The 21,729-nt window shown below is 39.6% G+C and overlaps 1 protein-coding gene across 7 annotated transcripts in view; it reads right to left on the bottom strand.

Annotated features, from left to right (window-relative positions):
- The window catches only part of Lrp1b (LDL receptor related protein 1B), a 1,777,797-nt gene that overhangs the window by 715,546 nt on the left and 1,040,522 nt on the right, over window positions 1-21,729 (bottom strand). For all 7 annotated transcript variants that reach the window (XR_009056008.1, XM_057755646.1, XM_057755649.1 and 4 more), the window contains exons 16-17: window positions 11,396-11,536; window positions 102-227 (exon numbers count right to left, since the gene is read on the bottom strand). Coding sequence is in view for 6 of the 7 variants with exons in the window: in XM_057755646.1 (XP_057611629.1) it covers window positions 102-227; window positions 11,396-11,536 (267 nt within the window). In the remaining variant the exon portion in view is untranslated. The remainder of the gene's footprint in view (window positions 1-101; window positions 228-11,395; window positions 11,537-21,729) is intronic.

Here is a 21,729-nt window from a genome sequence, read left to right as displayed (position 1 = left end):
GACTGTCAATGCCAACAAAGTTCAGCTACTGTATCCACTTGACCTGTGTGTCACAGAAGTGATGTAGAAGTGATTTATTACATATCTGTGCAGACCATTACCTGCGCAGGTTTGGTTGGACTCATCTTCATTGCTCCCACAGTCATTTGCTCCATCACAAAGCCATCTTTTGGGGATACAACGATTATTCTGGCATTTAAACTGATCATCGGGACAGCTATGATTGACTAGAAAGTGAGGAAAGAAAGTTCAATTCAAGTTATGAATATTTCAATTATGGTTGCAAAGCAATTTCAGTAATTGTAATATTATGCTTTAATAAATGCCTCTGAATCTGTCATTAATTGTCTCAAATATTGTGGGAAACATTGATATTTTAGACTTTGCTCAAAATTAATCTTGATAGACGAGATTAAATAAAATGAATATGAAACAAAAGGAAATAAATTCAATCTCCTGCTTCTATTCAAGCCAACCTCATTCCTTAGTTTGTGTCTTCATTGCTTACCAGAACTTGCCACTCAACTACAGAATGCTTATACATTCGACATCAACCTCGAGGTTGAATGTTAAACAGGGAATTTATATCTCAAAATAATTACTCATGCATATTAATATACTGTTTTCATATATACATACATATATATCACATTCATTCAGATACTTAAAATATTAAATAATCTTTCATGTTTTAATTTAGCCACTCTATTTTGGGATCTGAAAAGAAATGACAGAAATAAAAATGGATTATTTGTGGTATAAAAGTTGATACTAAAAATAAAATTCTATGTAATTTTAATAGCATGGTGTCATCCTGTTCTTTCCAAATATGAACGAATAAAAAAGAGCAATATTGAAAATAGAGCAACTGTAATAAATAACGTGATACACAGCTGAGCCTTAACCCTCCAATATCTAATCACAGTGGGGAGGCATTTTATATTAACCTTCTAAATGTATTTTTGGGGTTCTTAATATGTGATTCTCCATATTTGTTTCACAGTTTCAATGTTATTTTATTCTTTTATCTAATGCAGTAGTTGTACATTTTCTAAGATGAAAATATATTTTGTAATAGTTTTATTTATAAACAGAAAGTTACCATTTTCTCATTTTGCTTCGTATCAAATGTACTTACTTATAATATGTACCCACAAAACACACGTTTTTTAAGTATTTGTAATGATAGAGTGATTGACATACTTTATGGAAAGTTTTCGCTTGAGGAACATAAAATTCATTTAAAAAAATTGAAAGCCTACACACATAGTTGAGTGATCAAAGAGATGGGGAGGATCTGGGAAGAGGTGACATTATTAGAAGGTATGAAATGAATTTGTGAAGATATTTTCAGTACTTGTGCATGCTCAAAATGTTCTAGGTGTTTTCGGAACTTTAACGAGTATAGAAGAAGTCCATGAAAAAAATAAGTCAAACACATATCAGAGGTCAGCATATTAACGGAGCAAGATTACACACTGCACACTGTAGTGAAGCTTCTCAAGGACCTTTGTGCTCAATTCTATAACCCTGGACTAGCAAGGAAGAAGCAGGAGGATTGAAAGCATTAGTCTCACCTAATCCACTCAGTGAATTCAAAACTCTAATCTATTTCCATTAGCAAAGGAAATGCAGAATCAACCACAGTTGTCTTAGTTAGCACTGAGCTACTGAAATATGGGTAGCAAAAGGATCAAAGAAATTCTATGTAAGAGATTTTGGGATTTATGTCTAGAATAATCCTCTACACTGGGTTATGATTATATTGATTTATTGACCGCAAAACAACTGAAAAGAAATGGTATTCAGCATGACTGCAATGCACAAAAAGGATGCTCTTCAAGCAGGTAGCTAAAGACGCTTGTTCTACACTTATAGGTTTTTACAATATACACTCTTCCAGGGCCACGATCTATTTTTGGAGTTGAGACTTCAGACATGCTAAAGCCAACCATATCTCCCAAAGAGGATATTAATCTTTTATTAGGTGAATCAGATGAAGAAACATATGGTGGCATTATAGATTGAAAGCTACAGTAATATAGGACTTACAGAAGATGGATGCTTATCTCTAAAAGGCTGTACTGCAGTTTATTGGTGGTTACAAATAATTCCATAAGAAGGCAGTGGGAAACTATATTAAATTTCATAAACTGCTGTCAGTTCAGTGTCACAGACAAGGAAAGCAAGAAAACAAAGGTAAGTAGATAAATGATGGACTGCAAGTTATACACTTGAGTCTATAACTTGACGCACTTGCCCTGTTGACTAACAGGTCCTGCAACAGTTTTAATAAGAAGGACTTGATCCCATAAGAACTACTCTTGGAGCAATGTGGAAAGTGAACTTACTTAAGGGAGAAATTACTGGGAATTAGAGAGGAATACTCGTTGAGTTAATTTAAGATGGAAGCCTAAATCACACAGAAATTTTGTGTGATTATTCGGGTCTGGGTGGCTGGGAAATGAAAGTACAGATTCTGTTTAAAAGAATGCATTCCAAATCCATGCCAATCTCCTTGAATTTCCCTCATGGCTCTGTTTTCAAGGTCAATGGAGTGGAATGTGCCCACAATTCAGTCTCAAAAACGAGAGTTAATTTGACATCCCATGTCTTTATAAGCAAGATCCCAATGTGTCCTTTAGAGCAACATCAGACTGTGGTTTTCCAGCATTCTCACAGACATAATAAAGGATGTGAACAGAAGAGGAGAACAGATCTTGACATCTATACAAGGAGGTAATCTGTAGCTTAACTTTATGACACAGGTCACCAGGAAAGAAAGTTAAATCAAATTTACATCAAAGGAACCCAGAGCAGTGAGGGCCTGACTAGAGGGCAGGCCTCAAGGTCCCCGCCAGGGAAAGCGGGCCCCCGCTGCTGGGGCTGCAGTCTCTGCTGTGATCTCCTGGACCTGCTCTGCCTGCGCCCTACTTCCCTTTGTCCCTGGCTCATTGGGGCATCCAGGAGTTCCTGTGTAGGTGCCGAGTAGTTTCATCAGGACGGGTGAGTGTGTGCTATCCTGGGGCGCACTGTCCCGGTAGAGAGCACAAACGCCCCCCCCCCAGCTCCTGCTGCAAGGCTTTCTTTCCTACACACCCGCCCCCCACCCCCACCCCCAAGCCTGCCTTGTCTGCAAGGTCCTTAGCTGTGGAACAGTTTCCTGCCCTTTCACTAAGGCTACCAACCCAGAGCAGTGAGGGCCTGACTAGAGGGCAGGCCTCAAGGTCCCCGCCAGGGAAAGCGGGCCCCCGCTGCTGGGGCTGCAGTCTCTGCTGTGATCTCCTGGACCTGCTCTGCCTGCGCCCTACTTCCCTTTGTCCCTGGCTCATTGGGGCATCCAGGAGTTCCTGTGTAGGTGCCGAGAAGTTTCATCGGGACGGGTGAGTGTGTGCTATCCTGGGGCGGACGGTCCCTGTAGAGAGCACAAACGCCCCTCCCCCAGCTCCTGCTGCAGGGCTTTCTCTCCTACACACCCGCCCCCACCCCCACCCCCAAGCCTGCCTTGTCTGCAAGGTCCTTAGCTGTGGAACAGTTTCCTGCCCTTTCACTAAGGCTACCAGCCCAGACCAGTGAGTGCCTGACTAGAGGGCAGGCCTCAAGGTCCCCACCAGGGGAAGCAGGCCCCTGCTGCTGGGGTTGCAGTCTCTGCTTGTGATCTCCTGGACCTGCTCTCCCTGCCCCCTATTCCCCTTGGTCCCGGGCTCATTGGGGCCACCAGGAATCCCTGCATAGGTGCTGAGAAGTCCCATCTGGATGGGTGAGTGTGTGCTATCCTGGGGCGCACTGTCCCGGTAGAGAGCACAAACGCCCCCCCCCCCCAGCTCCTGCTGCAAGGCTTTCTTTCCTACACACCCGCCCCCCACCCCCACCCCCAAGCCTGCCTTGTCTGCAAGGTCCTTAGCTGTGGAACAGTTTCCTGCCCTTTCACTAAGGCTACCAACCCAGAGCAGTGAGGGCCTGACTAGAGGGCAGGCCTCAAGGTCCCGCCAGGGAAAGCGGGCCCCCGCTGCTGGGGCTGCAGTCTCTGCTGTGATCTCCTGGACCTGCTCTGCCTGCGCCCTACTTCCCTTTGTCCCTGGCTCATTGGGGCATCCAGGAGTTCCTGTGTAGGTGCCGAGTAGTTTCATCAGGACGGGTGAGTGTGTGCTATCCTGGGGCGGACGGTCCCTGTAGAGAGCACAAACGCCCCTCCCCCAGCTCCTGCTGCAGGGCTTTCTCTCCTACACACCCGCCCCCACCCCCACCCCCAAGCCTGCCTTGTCTGCAAGGTCCTTAGCTGTGGAACAGTTTCCTGCCCTTTCACTAAGGCTACCAGCCCAGACCAGTGAGTGCCTGACTAGAGGGCAGGCCTCAAGGTCCCCACCAGGGGAAGCAGGCCCCTGCTGCTGGGGTTGCAGTCTCTGCTTGTGATCTCCTGGACCTGCTCTCCCTGCCCCCTATTTCCCTTGGTCCCGGGCTCATTGGGGCCACCAGGAATCCCTGCATAGGTGCTGAGAAGTCCCATCTGGATGGGTGAGTGTGTGCTATCCTGGGGCGCACTGTCCCGGTAGAGAGCACAAACGCCCCCCCCCCCCCAGCTCCTGCTGCAAGGCTTTCTTTCCTACACACCCGCCCCCCACCCCCACCCCCAAGCCTGCCTTGTCTGCAAGGTCCTTAGCTGTGGAACAGTTTCCTGCCCTTTCACTAAGGCTACCAGCCCAGAGCAGTGAGTGCCTGACTAGAGGGCAGGCCTCAAGGTCCCCGCCAGGGAAAGCGGGCCCCTGCTGCTGGGGCTGCAGTCTCTGCTGTGATCTCCTGGACCTGCTCTGCCTGCGCCCTACTTCCCTTTGTCCCTGGCTCATTGTGGCATCCAGGAGTTCCTGTGTAGGTGCCGAGAAGTTTCATCGGGACGGGTGAGTGTGTACTATCCTGGGGCGGACGGTCCCGGTAGAGAGCACAAACGCCCCTACACTAAGGCTGCCCAACCAGAGCAGTGAGTGCCTGCCTAGCGGGCAGGCCTCAGCAACCCCCGAAAGGGAGTGCAGGCACCTCCAGCTTGTACTGCAGTGTCGCCTGTGTTCTACTCGACCCCGCCCGACCCCTTGCATTCGGCCTTCTTTACGCGGGTCATTGGAATACCACGCATCCTTGTTTTGGTGTTGAGGAGTTCATCTGGAAGGGAACGGTTCCTGCCCCTACACTGAGGAGATACACCTAGAGAGTTAGTCACAGCAAAGACTGGTCCAAGACATCAGGCCTCTCCTGGCTCCATTTGAAGGAAAAGATGGGCAGGCGCCAATGCAAGAATTCCCCCAACAACTTGAAAGGCAACGTGACATCACCAGGATCCAGGAATACCGAAATGAGAAGTGTACACCCTAATCCAGAAGAATTAGAAGAATTCGACTCAAAAGTGAATTTTATGAAAATAATAGAGGACCTTAAACAGGAGGTGAAAAACTGCCACAACCAATTAGAGATTACAAACAAAAAGGTAGAGGAAATGAATAAATCTCTCAAAGATACCCAAGAAAACCAAGAGAAACAAGAAAAAGTAATCAAACAGGTAAGGGAAACGGTTCAAGACTTGAAGAATGAAGTGGAAGTAATAAAGAAAACACAAACCGAGGGAAGGATGGAGATGGAAAATTTGAATAAACGAACAGGAACTACAGAGACAAGTACCACCAACAGATTACAAGAGATAGAAGAAAGAATCTCAGACACTGAAGATACCATAGAGAAAATAAACACTCTCATCAAAGAAAACAGCATAACCAACAAATTCTCATCACAAAACATTCAGGAAATCTGGGACACAATAAAAAGACCAAACCTAAGAATAATAGGGATAGAAGAAGGAGAAGAAGTACAGCTCAATGGTCCAGAAAATATATTTAATAAAATTATAGAAGAAAACTTTCCCAACCTTAAGAAAGATATTCCTTTGAAGGTCCAAGAAGCATACAGAACACCAAATCGACTGGATCAAAAAAAAACATCTCCTCGTCATATAATAATCAAAACACAAAACATACAGAATAAAGAAAGAATATTAAGAGCTGCAAAGGAAAAAGGTCAAGTTACCTATAAAGGTAAACCTATCAGACTTACACCTGATTTCTCTATGGAAACCATGAAAGCCAGAAGGTCCTGGATAGATATACTGCAGAAACTACGAGACCATGGATGCAAGCCCAGACTACTATACCCAGCCAAGCTTTCATTCACTATAAATGGAGAAAACAAAATTTTCCAGGATAAAAACAAATTTAAACAATACGTAGCCACAAATCCAGCCCTTCAGAAAGTAATTGAAGGAAAATCACAAACCAAGGAGTCCAACAATGCCCACAATAACTCAGACATCTAATGACCCTTCACCAGCACAACTTGAAGAAGGGAAACACACAAACTCTACTACCAAAAGAAGGAAAGAAAGAAAGAAAGGAAAAATGACCGGAGTTAACAACCACTGGTCATTAATATCACTTAATATCAATGGACTCAACTCACCTATAAAGAGGCACAGGCTAAGAGATTGGATACGAAAACAGGATCCAACATTCTGTTGCTTACAAGAAACACACCTCAACCACAAAGACAGACATCTACTCAAAGTAAAGGGCTGGGAAAAGGTTTATCAAGCAAATGGACCTAAGAAACAAGCAGGTGTGGCCATACTAATTTCTAAGAAAGTTGACTTCAAACTAAAATCAATCAAAAGAGATGGAGATGGACATTTTTTACTCATAACAGGAACAATTCACCAGGATGAAGTCTCAATCCTGAATATCTATGCCCCTAATATAAAAGCACCCACTTATGTAAAAGAAACGTTACTAAAACTCAAGGCAGTCATCAAACCACACACACTAATAGTAGGAGATTTCAACACTCCTCTCTCACCAATGGACAGGTCAATCAGACAGAAACCTAACAGAGAAATAAGAGGATTAAGGGAGGTAATGAATCAAATGGACTTAACAGACATCTATAGAACATTCCACTCAAATAAGAAAGAATATACCTTCTTCTCTGCAGCTCATGGAACCTTCTCGAAAATAGACCACATACTCGGTAACAAAGCAAACTTACACAGTTACAAAAAAATATCGGTAACCACCTGTGTCTTATCAGATCACCATGGATTAAAGTTAGAATTCAACAACAATGCTATCCACAGAAAGCCTATGAACTCATGGAAATTGGACAGTCAACTACTGAACCACACCTGGATCAAGGAAGAAATAAAGAAAGAAATTAAAGTCTTTCTTGAATTCAATGAAAACGAAGACTCAACATACTCAAACCTATGGGACACTATGAAAGCAGTGCTAAGAGGAAAGTTCATAGCATTAAGTGCCCACATAAAGAAAACGGAGAAAGCACACATTGGAGACCTAATAGCCCACCTTAAAGCTTTAGAAAGAAAAGAAGCAGACTCACCTAGGAGAAGTAGAAGACTGGAAATAATCAAATTGAGGGCTGAAATCAACAAAATAGAAACACAGAAAACAATCCAAAGAATCAATGAAACAAAAAGCTGGTTCTTGGAGAAAATCAATAAGATTGATAAACCCCTATCCAAACTAATCAAACGGCGGAGAGAGAATACGCAAATTAACAAAATCAGAAACGAAAAGGGAGACATAACCACAGACACAGACGAAATTCAGAGAATCATTAGATCTTACTACAAAAACCTGTATGCCACAAAATTGGAAAATGTAAAAGAAATGGACACTTTTTTAGATAAGTACCATATACCAAAGTTAAACCAGGACCAGGTGAACAATCTAAATAGACCTGTTAGTCGCGAAGAATTAGAAGTTGTTATAAAAAACCTTCCCACCAAAAAAAGCCCAGGTCCAGACGGCTTTAATGCAGAATTCTACCAGAACTTCCAAGAAGACCTAATACCTATACTCCTTAATGTATTTCACAATATTGAAACAGAGAAGTCATTGCCAAATTCCTTTTATGAAGCTGAAGTTACTCTGATACCAAAACCACACAAAGACACAACCAAGAAAGAGAACTACAGGCCAATCTCACTCATGAACATCGACGCAAAAATACTCAACAAAATACTGGCAAACAGAATCCAAGAACACATTAGAAAAATTATCCATTATGATCAAGTAGGCTTCATCCCAGAGATGCAGGGCTGGTTCAACATACGAAAATCTATCAATGTAATCCATCATATAAATAATCTGAAAGAAAAAAACCATATGATCATTTCATTAGATGCGGAAAAAGCATTTGACAAAATTCAACATCCCTTTATGATAAAGGTCTTAGAGAGATTAGGAATACAAGGGTCGTTCCTAAATATAATAAAAGCAATTTATAGCAAGCCGTCAGCTAACATCAAATTAAATGGAGAGAAACTCAAAGCTATTCCACTAAAATCAGGAACACGACAAGGTTGTCCACTCTCTCCATACCTCTTTAATATAGTGCTTGAAATTCTAGCAATAGCAATATGACAACATAAGGGGATCAAAGGGATTCAAATCGGAAAGGAAGAAGTTAAACTTTCATTATTTGCAGACGATATGATAGTGTACATAAGCGACCCCAAAAACTCCAGCAAAGAACTCCTTCAGCTGATAAACACCTTTAGTAGCGTTGCAGGATACAAGATCAATTCCAAAAAATCAGTTGCCCTCCTATACACAAAGGATAAGGAAGCAGAGATGGAAATCAGAGAAGCATCACCCTTCACGATAGCCACAAATAGCATAAAATATCTTGGGGTAACCCTAACCAAGGAAGTAAAGGATCTATTTGACAAGAACTTTAAGTCAATGAAGAAAGAAATTGAGGAGGATACCAGAAAATGGAAGGATCTCCCTTGCTCTTGGATAGGGAGGATCAACATAGTAAAAATGGCAATTCTACCAAGGGCAATTTATAGATTCAATGCAATCCCCATTAAAATCCCATCAAAATTCTTCACAGATCTTGAGAGGACAATAATCAACTTTATATGGAGAAACAAAAAACCCAGGATAGCCAAAACAATCTTATATAATAAAGGATCGTCTGGAGGCATTACCATCCCTGACCTCAAACTCTATTACAGAGCCTCAGTATTGAAAACAGCTTGGTATTGGTATAAAAACAGAGAAGTTGATCAATGGAACCGAGTAGAAGACCCTGATTTCAACCCACAAACTTATGAACACCTAATTTTTGATAAAGGAGCTAAAAGTATTCAATGGAAAAAAGAGAGCATCTTCAACAAATGGTGCTGGCAGAACTGGTTGTCAACGTGTAGAAGAATGAAAATAGATCCATATCTATCACCATGCACAAAACTCAAGTCCAAATGGATTAAAGACCTCAATATTAGTCTGAACACACTGAACCTGATAGAAGAAAAAGTTGGAAGTACTCTACAACATATGGGTACAGGAGATCACTTCCTACGTTTATCCCCAGCAGCACAGACATTAAGGGCAACATTGAATAAATGGGACCTCCTGAAACTGAGTAGCTTCTGTAAAGCAAAGGACACTGTCACTAAGACAAAAAGGCAACCCACTGACTGGGAGAAGATCTTCACCAACCCTGCAACAGACAAAGGTCTGATCACCAAAATATATAAAGAACTCAAGAAACTAAACTTTAAAATGCTAATGAACCCAATAAAAAAATGGGGCACTGATCTGAACAGAGAATTCTCAACAGAAGAAATTCAAATGGCCAAAAGACACCTAAGGTCATGCTCAACCTCCTTAGCGATAAGGGAAATGCAAATTAAAACAACTTTGAGATACCATCTTACACCTGTCAGAATGGCTAAAATCAAGAACACCAAGGATAGCCTTTGCTGGAGAGGTTGTGGAGAACGAGGCACACTCATTCATTGCTGGTGGGAATGCAATCTTGTGCAACCACTTTGGAAATCAGTGTGGCGATTTCTCAGGAAATTTGGGATCAACCTACCCCAAGATCCAGTAATACCACTATTGGGAATATACCCAAGAGATGCCACATCAAATGACAAAAGTATCTGTTCAACTATGTTCATAGCAGCATTGTTTGTAATAGCCAAAACCTGGAAACAACCTAGATGCCCTTCAATGGAGGAATGGATAAAGAAAGTGTGGAATATATACATATTAGAGTACTACTCAGCAGTAAAAAACAATGACTTCGCGAATTTTGCGTGCAAATGGATGGAAATAGAAAACACTATCCTGAGTGAGGTATCCCAGACCCAAAAAGAGGAACATGGGATGTACTCACTCATAATCGGTTTCTAGCCATAAATAAAAGACATTAAGCATATAATGTGTGATCCTATAGAAGTTAAATAAGAAAGTGAACCCAAAGAAAATCATATAGTCATCCGCATGGAGAGGGGGAAGTAGACAAGATTGCAGGGCAAAAACTGGGAACTTGCGGGTGAGGTGGCATGGGGCAAAGGGGAAATGGGATGAGAAATATGAGAAGGGGAGGATGGGAGGAGCTCGGGGGATTGGGATGGTTGGGATATAGGAAGGATGGATACGGGAGCAGCGAAGTATATATCCTATCTAATATCTAAGGGAGCCATCTTAGGGCTGGCAAGAGACTTGACTCTAGAGGGGTTCGCAGGTGTCCAGGAATATGTCCCCAGCTGGTACCTTGGGCAACTAAGGAGAGGGAACCTGAAATGACCCTATCCTATACTGATGAATTTCTTGCATATCACCTTAGAACCTTCATCTGGCGATGGATCGAGGTAGAGACAGATTCTCAATTTGGAGCAACGGTCTGAGCTCTTAAGGTCCAAATGAGGAGCAGAAGGAGGGAGAACAAGAGCAAAAAATCAGGACCACGAGGGATGCACCCACCCACTGTGACAGTGGAACTGATTTATTAGGAGCCCACCAAGGCCAGCTGGTCTGGGACTGAATAAGCATGGGTTGATTCCGGACTCTCTGAGCATGGCGGTCAATGAAGACTGATGAGAAGCCAAGGACAATGGCACTAGGTTTCAATCCTAATACATGAACTGGCTTTGTGGGAGCTTAGCCTGTTTAGAAGCTCACCTTCCTGGACGTAGATAGAAGACCTTCGTCTTCCCGCAGGGCAGAGAATTTGGACTGCTCTTCAGTATCGAGAGGGAGGGGGAATGGTGTGGGGGGAGGAGAAGAGGAGTGGGGATAGGGGGAGGGGAGTGGGGGGAGGGGGCAATATTTGGGAGGAGGGGAGGGAAATGGGAAACGGGGAGCAGGTGGAAATTTTAATTAAAAAAGAATAAAAAAATAAATAAGAGAAAAAAAAAAAAAAAAAAAAAAAAAAAAAAAAAATTTACATCAAAGATATTTTCAGATATGCTATAGGCTGCTTTTGGTAATCCACCCACTCACTCAGGAAAATATAGTTTCAAATTATTTCAGGGTGTACATACAGCACGTGACAGAGTCCTCATCACTTCCATCTAGGCAGTCATCGTCCCCGTCACATTTCCAGCGAGCTTGGATACAGTGTTTGTTTTTGCAGCGAAATTCTCCAGGTTTACATACGTGAAGCACTATCTCTTCAGGGTTAACTAGAATCAAAAATTTAAAAAAATATGTGATGTACATATTGTACTAGCTGCATAATTTCATTAAGCTAGCAATCGCTGGGGGTTTAGTTGCTTTAGAACCCCACAGAAACAGGGTTATATAGTGTTTGTCTTTCTTCTTCTGGCTTACTTCATTCATGTAGTGCTCCATATTCCTCTAAGTGGTAAGGTTTCAATGTTATGAAAAGGTGACTAATAGACATTATGCACACATGTGCACAAAAAACACACTTTCTAAGATCAATGTGTGGGTTTGGTGGAGAGAGAGAGTGAGGGAAATGTGGATCAAAGGAGCCCAATTAAAGAAATGGAAGATGAGTTCATCTACATGTCTAGGATACAGCATTAAGAATATAATAATGATGTGCTATCTCACGCTGTGGAATTTGGCAATCATTTGCAGGTGGTCTTACCATAGGTAGCCATAAAAGGGTAACAAAGAGAAATGATTGTTTTGTTAATTTGTTTGCTGATAGAAATCAGTTCATGAGTATATCACAGTAGCAGGTGGCAAACGCTAAGTATGCACAATACAAATGAAAAGTACTTCTGAAGGTAAACCACATCCATAGGAAATTTATCAAGCTATGCTCCTGACATCATATAAAGATTATTACACTCGAATAACACAAAGTAATTTAAGTAGGAAATCTATTCTAATGATAAAAATTTAATGTCTCTACATAACAACATATAAACAGTATTGTACTGATGGCCATCTGTGGAATGGAACATTCAGTTTTGCTGCCAATAATTATTCTGTTAAAACATGTTAAAGCTTTCTTTTAACCAACTTATCACTAAAGAAAAAACAAGACAGTTTTACTTTCTGTTGTGCTTGTAGTTCCTTCATTGTTCATCCAGTTGTCTTATGGGAACCCTCAGTACAGTGAATCACTTTAATGTAAACGAATCAACTAAGCATTAATCAAAGTAAAGACACACAAATAGACAAGGTTGGTATGGGGCTGGAGAGATGGCTCAGAGGTTAAGAGCATCGCCTGCTCTACCAAAGGTCCTGAGTTCAATTCCCAGCAACCACATGGCTCACAACCATCTGTAATGGGGTCTGGTGCCCTCTTCTGGCCTGCAGGCATAGACACAGACAGAATATTGTATACATAATAAATAAATAAACAAACAAACAAACAAATAAATAAATAAATAAATAAATAAATATTTGGGGCTGGAGAGATGGCTCAGTGGTTAAGAGCACAGGCTGCTCTTCCAGAGATCCTGAGTTCAATTCCCAGAAACCACATGGTGGCTCACAACCATCTGTAATGAGATCTGGCGCCCTCTTCTGGCGTGCGGGCATACATCGAGGCAGAATGTTGTATACATAATAAATAAATAAATAAATCTTTAAAAAAAAAAGGTTGGCGGCTCTACTTCTTTTGCTGAACTGCATCGGGTTGGGTTAACCAGAAGTGTCATATATCCGGGCTCTGCACCTTTGAATTTCCATTGTGATTTATCATAAACTGTTTATCATTCCTGTTCTGTTTTATTTGTGTAGGTGAGATAGAAACCTAACAGGAAGGGATCCATGGCAACGGCTGAAGTAAAGACCGAAAATGGCCTTAACTAACTCAAGCTGGCTTCTAGATGGGAGAATCTTTAATTTCCATTCAATTGGCTTTAAACTTTATTTCTCATAAGTCTTGTGGGCTGCCGAAGGAAAACTTCTGCACATCTAACTCACGGGTGGTATCAATAGAACATAGGTAAGTACTTCCACAGCCCTGAACATAGCACTGCCCTGGTCTTTGTTTCTCCCTTGCAGCAAAGAATTGAAAGGGGAACATGACTTTTGAACCATGCCTGCAGGAAACTGTTTCACAGTAGCACAATGAGGCACAAGCCTTGGCGGTCTGTCGGAATAGAAACAAACGCTGCCGCAATGGGCCCAGACTTCATTTCCAGCCAAAAAGAATCACTGCAGTGAATGAATATTCAACTTGAACAAAAGTCACCCTGTGTTGCTCTGTCCTTCCCAGATATGCTAACTGTGGGTGCATTGACAGACAAGTGCCTTTATTTCATAATCTTTCTCAGTAACAAAACAAGAAAGAAGCATTTTTTCTATGATGCCATTTCTCTAAGATCTTTTCAAAGTAAGCTACTGTGTGAGGTTGGCTGGCAGATGGGGTATGAAATCCAAATAGAAAATAACAAAAACAAAAATACAAACACAATGAATCAACTTAACCACCTGATAAAATCTTACTACTTTTTATTTCCTACATCAGATACTGGTCGTTTAAAGTATTATTAATATTATACATGTATATTACTATATATAGAAAGAAATAGATTGATAATGATATATATATATAAAACATATATGTGGGTACTATTTATACACACATTCACATACACACACACACACACAACTTTGAATTTTAAAATTTCTTTTGAATTTTTTCTATGCCCTGGGCTGCTTCTTAATGGTGTCTTTGTAGATCGTACATTTGCTTTTGTTCTGGATTGGTTCTCTGAGGATGTTTTAGCAGCATAGATAGAAATGTTGTGTGTTTGACTATAGAGCATGTATTAATTAATTAATGGTTAATTAATTAATTAAGTTAGTTCATAATCATTTTAATAAGGAGTGTGCTTAAAGCGAAATGTTAGAATTCCCAGCCAACTCCTTTTAGGATCTGGGCTTTCGAGAACTTATCATTTGGCACTCAGAATCACTGTCCGAACAGATTCTAGTCGAATTCCTACACATGCCCTAAGATGACTTGACGAGAAGTCAGGAAGAACCAACATGTACATGGAGGCTATGCTACCTTCTGTGTTTTTCATGCTTGATGCATGGCTCATGTATCACCTATTAGAATCCAGAAATTTCTTCCAGGAAATAATGTTATATGGTAACCAAAATGAAATCCCTGATACTCTACCACGTTTTGCATAATGATAAAGGGGGTTTTTAGATATTAAATTTCTATTTTTTTATTTTATTTTATTTTTGGCATATCAAGTTAGTACAGTACTATCACCTTTCTGCCTCCTAAGCATTGGGATCACACTGGGCCATATACTTGTCTGACTTTTATGTGAGATCTGATCCCTGATCCTCACAGTTAGTAGCAAGAACTTTACAATGAGCCTAACCTCTCAGATACTGAGCTTTGATTTGTAATGTCTCCGTTGCCTATGGTTTTATTAGTCCATTCTATGACAAACCTAAAATTTTCAGATGTGACCTATGATGATACAACAAAGATACCACAATGTTCAGTGTGAACTGACATGTTTATGCAGGATACATGTTGATAGAAGGCAGGTTACATTTCTACAAACAATGTTCATTATCAAGAAAACAAAGACCTTGCCATAACATGGACAAGACAGAAGTTTAGAGTGTGAGATCTGCTTGCACACACATTGCTAATGAAACAACGTGGAACTAGGGGACAATATCATTTATAACAGTATCTATGTTGAATACCACTAGACCTAGCCACTTTTGAGAGAACATTGAGAAAATGCAAGCATACTGAGCATAACATAAAGGACTAATATCTCATACAAAAGACTTACTTAGCATTTTTTCTCCAGCTGGCTAAAATCCCTATGGAAGATTTTATACCTGATTTCCAATTATAATTAATAAATTTAAGGACAGTGTCATATGTACAGAAGAAGAATGCTTAAGAGAACTTGGACTTAGAGTAAATTCATATAATAAATTGTTGCCTGACTTTTGAAATTTAATAAGATTGCTGTTACTACACTGAGAGACTGTCTCCGGGGTCTAGAGAAAGTCTTCAGAAGGGCAGCTCCAAATGGATCAGAAGTTTATTCTCTTACTGCTCATGAACATGCATAGGCGTAGTCAAATTTCAGCAAACAAAATCGATGCGTACAAAAAAAGAACAGTGAGCATTTACTTAAAGCTCCATGTATAGCACTTTGATCCAGAGCTGAACATGGATATGGAGAGCACTTGGTTGTCTGAGCACAGCGATGAATTGCTTCCAGAACCTTTAGCAAGTGCTAAAATACTATAGTTTCCTGCAGAGCTATCCTTGAAACCACGAATTTGAAACCATACACAAAATGTATAATTCTGTCACTGGGACAACATTGCCTGAACAGTAAGAAACTGACAAAGTAGTAAATAATCATTTTGTTTAACCACGTTCAGAAATGACACAGCATGAATTGTGGCTTGTCTGGTGTAAAATGTCACTGTTCACGCTTCTAGTGAAAACTGTTGTTAGAGACAAAAATATCTGAAGGCCTGTGTCTGACTTCCCAGGATGGAGAAACATCAAGGACTCATTCTGGTGTTGTTTTCTTAAACCTAGAAGGGCTATTGCCAGATATAATATCCAGGACCCCATGGAATAAAGGAAAAAGCTCTCTAACTGTATTATCTTAATTTAGCTTTCTATCTTTCCATATATTTTTAATTTATTTTAATGTGAATGTGTGCATATGTGAGTGTGTGTGTGTGTGTGAGAAAGAGAGAGAGAGAGAGAGAGAGAGAGAGAGAGAGAGAGAGAGAGAGAGAGATCAGCACAGGCCACAGAGTCCAAAAAAAGGTGTCAAATACCCTAGAGTTAAAATTGCAGGCAGTAATAAACTCTGGAAAAAGAGCAGGCACAGTATTGCTGAACTTTCTCCAACTTTCATTCCGTATTGTGGTATCAGCTTAAGAAAAAATTGTACCACACATTCTTCCCCCAGGGGTGTTGACCAAAGGAAAACATGAAGCTGTAGCTAACTGGATGTTGTCCTACCACACAATTACACGAGAGAAGAAAGTGGAAAATTTGGCCATGCCTTATTTTTTTTAGATCATAGATGGATGGATGAGCTTTTATTAGATAGAAGGGTCTCCTGAGCAGACAGCCTAAGTGCTATATGACCTTCTGTGAGGATATATGCACAGGAGCAAATAAATAATCATTTGAATGGGACTTCTAAACTCTTTTATTGCCTTAAAACTTTTTACTACACATTTGATTGCATATATCCTAGGGCGTGAAGCTTGTCATGGCGGAACAGATAAATGGTTCCCCACAGAGAAGTACTATTTGTCACCACGGATAGATCTGGTATTCCAAAATGTGGCGAGGATCACAGAGGATTATGGACACATGATGGTACATTGCCAGCCTCTGGGTTACTGTTATTTTGTGAACTCTAAATTGTTCTTCTGAGGCTTTTTTTTTCAAGCACCTGTGAAGCAGTTATAGAATTCCCTTCTTATTACAACTAAAACACTCTGGGTGGTTTATACAATAAAACTTGCCAAGGTAGAGCCTAATTTGTTTTAGGGAATCATTTATAATCTAATTTTCAACATTATATTTCATGCTTCTCTTTATAATTGTCATGAGAAATATAGGCGCACCCCAAAACTGGCCAATTAGATTTTTCTGTGTAGCAAGTAGCATGTTCCAATTTGTTATGCTACAGCAGACATCAATTCTACTCCTAAGAGGATTTGACCATGATGGACAAGAGGCCCAAGAATAAAGGATGAGGATTTCTTCCATTCTTCTAAATACAGCATTATAATTCATTTCTAATTGTTTAACATGGCAATGTTTTCTGTGGGGAGCAGGCTTTTTGTCTGCCACTGTTTTAATTTGCAAGTTCATTAAGGAAAAAATATCCCTGGTTTTTAGTCTCTCTCAGCTGCTTTTCATCCATTTCGTGTTAATTCAATGAGAATGATTGAACCAGGATGACCATGCTGCATCAGTTACAATATCTCCTGCCCCCCCCCTCTTTTTTTTTGGTCAGGCACAGATTGCTTACTTAATTCAGTTGACCTATCACATCTGTAAACTAACCTGGACTAACAGAAGCTGAAGGGAATCAGCACCAAGGACTGGTTAATGGAATGATGCTGGTTTCTATTTTGCACTACATTCTCTAAAAGCTATGATGTCATGTAGCATCTTTATCAGTACTTTCTGAGTAACATACACTTCACTACCAATTTGTACTCCTAATAAGTATCATTTAGGAATAATCATTCAATTATTAGTCCTAATATCTATGATTCTTAAATTATCATTCCTAATAAGTAGGATTATATAATGATTCCTGCTAATTTTTATTATTAGATAAGTAGGAATTGAAATAATATACACAAAGACACATTGTATTCTTTTAAAAAATAAGTTATTGTGCTGTGTTATAAAGAAACACAGGCAGTTTGCAAGCCATGTCTGTAAAGACTAACAGGTAGTTGCTACAAATAATTCTTAAATAAAGATATATTTTCTGACTTGACATTTTTCATTGTGGAAAAAAAGCAAAACCCTCTCTTTTCCCTTCATTGCTTTTACGTTACCTCTTCTATGAATTACAGATACTAGAAAGAGACCAACACTCTCAAAATCTTCTAATTAGCCAGTGTATGATCACATGATCATTAAACTGGCAATACCTGAACATAGTTATTCTAGCATCTGGTTCGAAATCAACACTGTGTATAATGTATTTCTCTTAGAAGCCAAAATAAACTTTTATTTTTACAGAACTAGGCAACAATATTTGGGGGTATTAGAAATGAACACATGTATCTTTCTATTGCCTTGATTCTCATAGTTAGACTTGTAATCTGGAAAATTCTAAGTACTGCTGGACTATGTGCTCAGTTGTAGCTCCTTTTAAGATAATTGTATCTCTAACTTCGAGAATCTACTGCACATGCTGTGTGATTGGTGGATTTTGAAATTGTGGCAAGAGAAAACTACATAAGTCATAGTGTTGGATGAAGATCTAGTGTCATAGCAAAGATAGGCCTCCAGCCACTCTTGGAGAAATAAGTAACATTCAGAACTACTTGCAGTTTGACAGACAGTGGCAGAACAATGTCTAATTCAGCATATCACTCAACAAAATGCCCCTTTCTTAGCTCACTCTTATGTTTAAATACAGTTCCTCTTGGTGTTATAAATGAAAAGGGCAAGCGATTAAGTGTGTAACATATAACTATAAAGTAGAGCAGCTAGGAAAAGTATGTAAAAAAAAAGGTAAACTGACATGTTTGTAGGCTGAATAAGAGGAACATTTGTCATTTACTGGGTGATATAGGAAACAGGTCTAGGTTTGTTTCATGGATAACTGATACAACTGATAATAAGTACAAGTGCTTCTTGTGTACAGACTTACTCCAAGTACTAGGCCTGGAAGAGGATAAATGACTGAATCATAAATCATCCCACTGTATTTTCTGTGAGCACTGAGAATGTACTTTAAACAATATATATTATTGGTATCATTGATTAAAGTAAAAGTGAAGATCCTGGCAAGAACTTGATTCTTATGTTCATAGGTAGTTCTTAGCATGTCTTTCCCTTACCCTATTTCATGCTTTCTTTTTGCTCATCTCATTTCTTTTCCCATAGGAACTTATATTTATCTTCTCTCTATCATTTCATATTTTACTATATACTACAATAATGGTATATTTTAATTTGTCAGTCTTTTCTCTATTCATACTAATATACACATAACTCAAAAGTTATCCATAGGGACTAAATAGGACACAGGAATGAAGAAAACAGGAAAACCATTAAGAACGTAAATTACTCATAGAATTATGAATCCTCTAATGCAAATTTAGGAACTCATTAGAAAGTTTCGATTTTAAGTGCCGTTTTGATGTTAGTATCTGATAAATACACCTCTTCAAGATTTCCTAAGGACTCACAAGATTACCAATATCTCTGGGATTGTAGGCTTCTGATTGTCCTGTAGAGAGTACCCTAAGACAACTTTGATTGTGTTTGATATAAAGAAGTCAAATTCTAAAGATACATCTTAGACATCTACAAAGATCTAACTAGAAACTGAGAAAGTCTATCCATCCTTGGGTAAGAAACTCGACCGTCAAATCTTTACCTAGCAAACAAAACACAGTTCTATTTAGTGCTACTTCTCATCCTAGAGAAAGTTTATTGATGAATTACAGGGAAAAATATACCTGGTGGTATTATAAAAGGTGTGTGTGTGTATTATATTCTATCTGTTTAAAATCTCTGAATTATTAATATTGTCCAGCAGAAATCAGCAATTTAATAGAAAAATGCTAAATTAATCCTTGCAAAATTATTCTTTTTGAAGATAGGGTTTCTATGTGTAGCTATGACTGTCTTAGACCTCGCTCTGTAGACCAGGCTGACCCCAAACTCATAGAGACCCACCTGCTTCTGCCTCCTTGAGTACTGAAATTAAAGTTGTGCACCACCACTGCCTAGCATAGCTTTGTCTTTTTTTTTTTTTTTTTTTTTTTTTTTTAGATAGTGTTTCTTTGTAGCTTTAGAACCTGTCTTGGAACTAGCTCTTGTAGACCAGGCTGGCCTCTAACTCATAGAGATCTACCTGCCTCTGCCACCCCAGTGCTGGGAATAAAGGTGTGCACCACCATCACCAGGCAAGAATCTTGACTTCAAGAAATATTGTTCAGTTTCTTTTAGAATTACACATGCGTCCCCTCCAAGGCTTCATGGAAGATAAAACCCAATGAATTCCTGAGTTAAATGTACCAGGTAGGCACTTTTTGTTCCCAAAGATCTTGATAAAATTAAGATTAGCAAGCAATGAGAGAGAAGAGCAAAATCCAATTTTTCAAAACCATGCCTGATCTGGGCTAATGACATGCCATTAAACACAACACTTGGGAGGCAGAGGCAGCCAGATATCTGTGAGTTCGAAGCCAGCCTGGTCTGCTAAAGCTAATTCCAGGAGAGGCTCCAAAGATACAGGGAAACCCTGTCTTGAAAAAAAAATAAAATAAAACAATAAAAGAAAAAAAACATGCCTGCCACCTGTCTATTGATAAGTGATGGGCCTTGATAGTCTCCTAATAACTAACAACACAGTAAGAGATGAACATAATACCTGGAAAAAAAGAAAGAGAAGCTGTTATCTAGTGACTCAGGACTACATTGAGATATATCTTCTATGCAGCCTTGAAGGGGATGCATGTATAATTCTAGAAAGAACTGAACAGTATTTTTTGAAGTCAAGATTTTTGAAAAAAAAATTTTGCTTAGTCAAGAGTTAATATATGAAGGAATTGCTTCTCCCATAAAAAGACAAAGGTATGATGGGCAGTGATGGTGCACACCTTTAATCCCAGCTCTCAAGGAGGCAGAGACAGAGGCAGGAGGGTCTCTATGTGTTTGAGGCCAGCCTGGTCTACTGAGCAAGGTCCAAGACAGCCATAGCTACACAGAGAAACCTTATCTTGAAAAAGAAAAACAATGTTGAGACATTTGTAGGACATTAGTAATAAATTTTATGTAGAATACATATGTAGAAAATGTAAGGAATAAACATATATATTCATATCCATATTTTTCTCCTGGAATATGTTACTTTAATTTATATCCCAGTATTAATAATTATTAATAAATAATGGAATACTAAAGTCTTGAAGACTAAGAAACACAACCAGCAGAACTCCACTGTAGGTCTAACATATTATAGAACATTTAAATTTAATTAACTAACTAGCCACATATACAGGGGAAGTATATTTTGCAATGCTAAGGATCAAGCCAAGGACCATAGGGTATCACTTTGCTACTCAGTTGTGCCCCCAGTGTCCCCTCCAATTTTTATAAATAATTTCCTGGTGCAAAATAATGTTATTCATTAGAAATACTACATTGCAATATATAGGCATAAAATGAGAATGATAAAGAGAATGATCAAAAGAAACTGACCAGTAAGTGGTGGCACACAACTTTAATCCTAGCACTCAGGAGGCAGAGGCAGCCAGATCTCTGTGAGTTGAAGGCTCGCCTGGTCTATGAGAGCTAGTTCCAGGACAGGTTCCAAAACTGCAGAGCTGCAAGTTCTCATTTCAAATAACTGGAATTTAAAATGCTCGCATTCAATAAACTGACTTGAATTTCTCACTTTAGGACTGATAGTTTTATTCCAAATGCCTCAAGATGAAACAAAAACTGAATGTGGACCATATGTGAAGGTAAAGAAGAAATTGAAAACAATAAAAATGTCACAAATACCTATAACAATATATCATAAATGCCTCCGGTTATCAAACATGAGATTACTTGAAATTCAGCTCTTAAGAATCATGTTCACAGTGAGTATTTAATTAAGAGATAAGATGCTTATGTTCATGTTAAACAAAAATAAACCCGAAGTAACAGATACTGAAG

Source organism: Chionomys nivalis, chromosome 22 (assembly GCF_950005125.1).
Source record: "Chionomys nivalis chromosome 22, mChiNiv1.1, whole genome shotgun sequence".
NCBI lineage: Eukaryota > Metazoa > Chordata > Mammalia > Rodentia > Cricetidae > Chionomys > Chionomys nivalis.
Note: the sequence above shows the minus strand (reverse complement) of the source record. Positions and strands in the feature narration are given on the sequence as shown.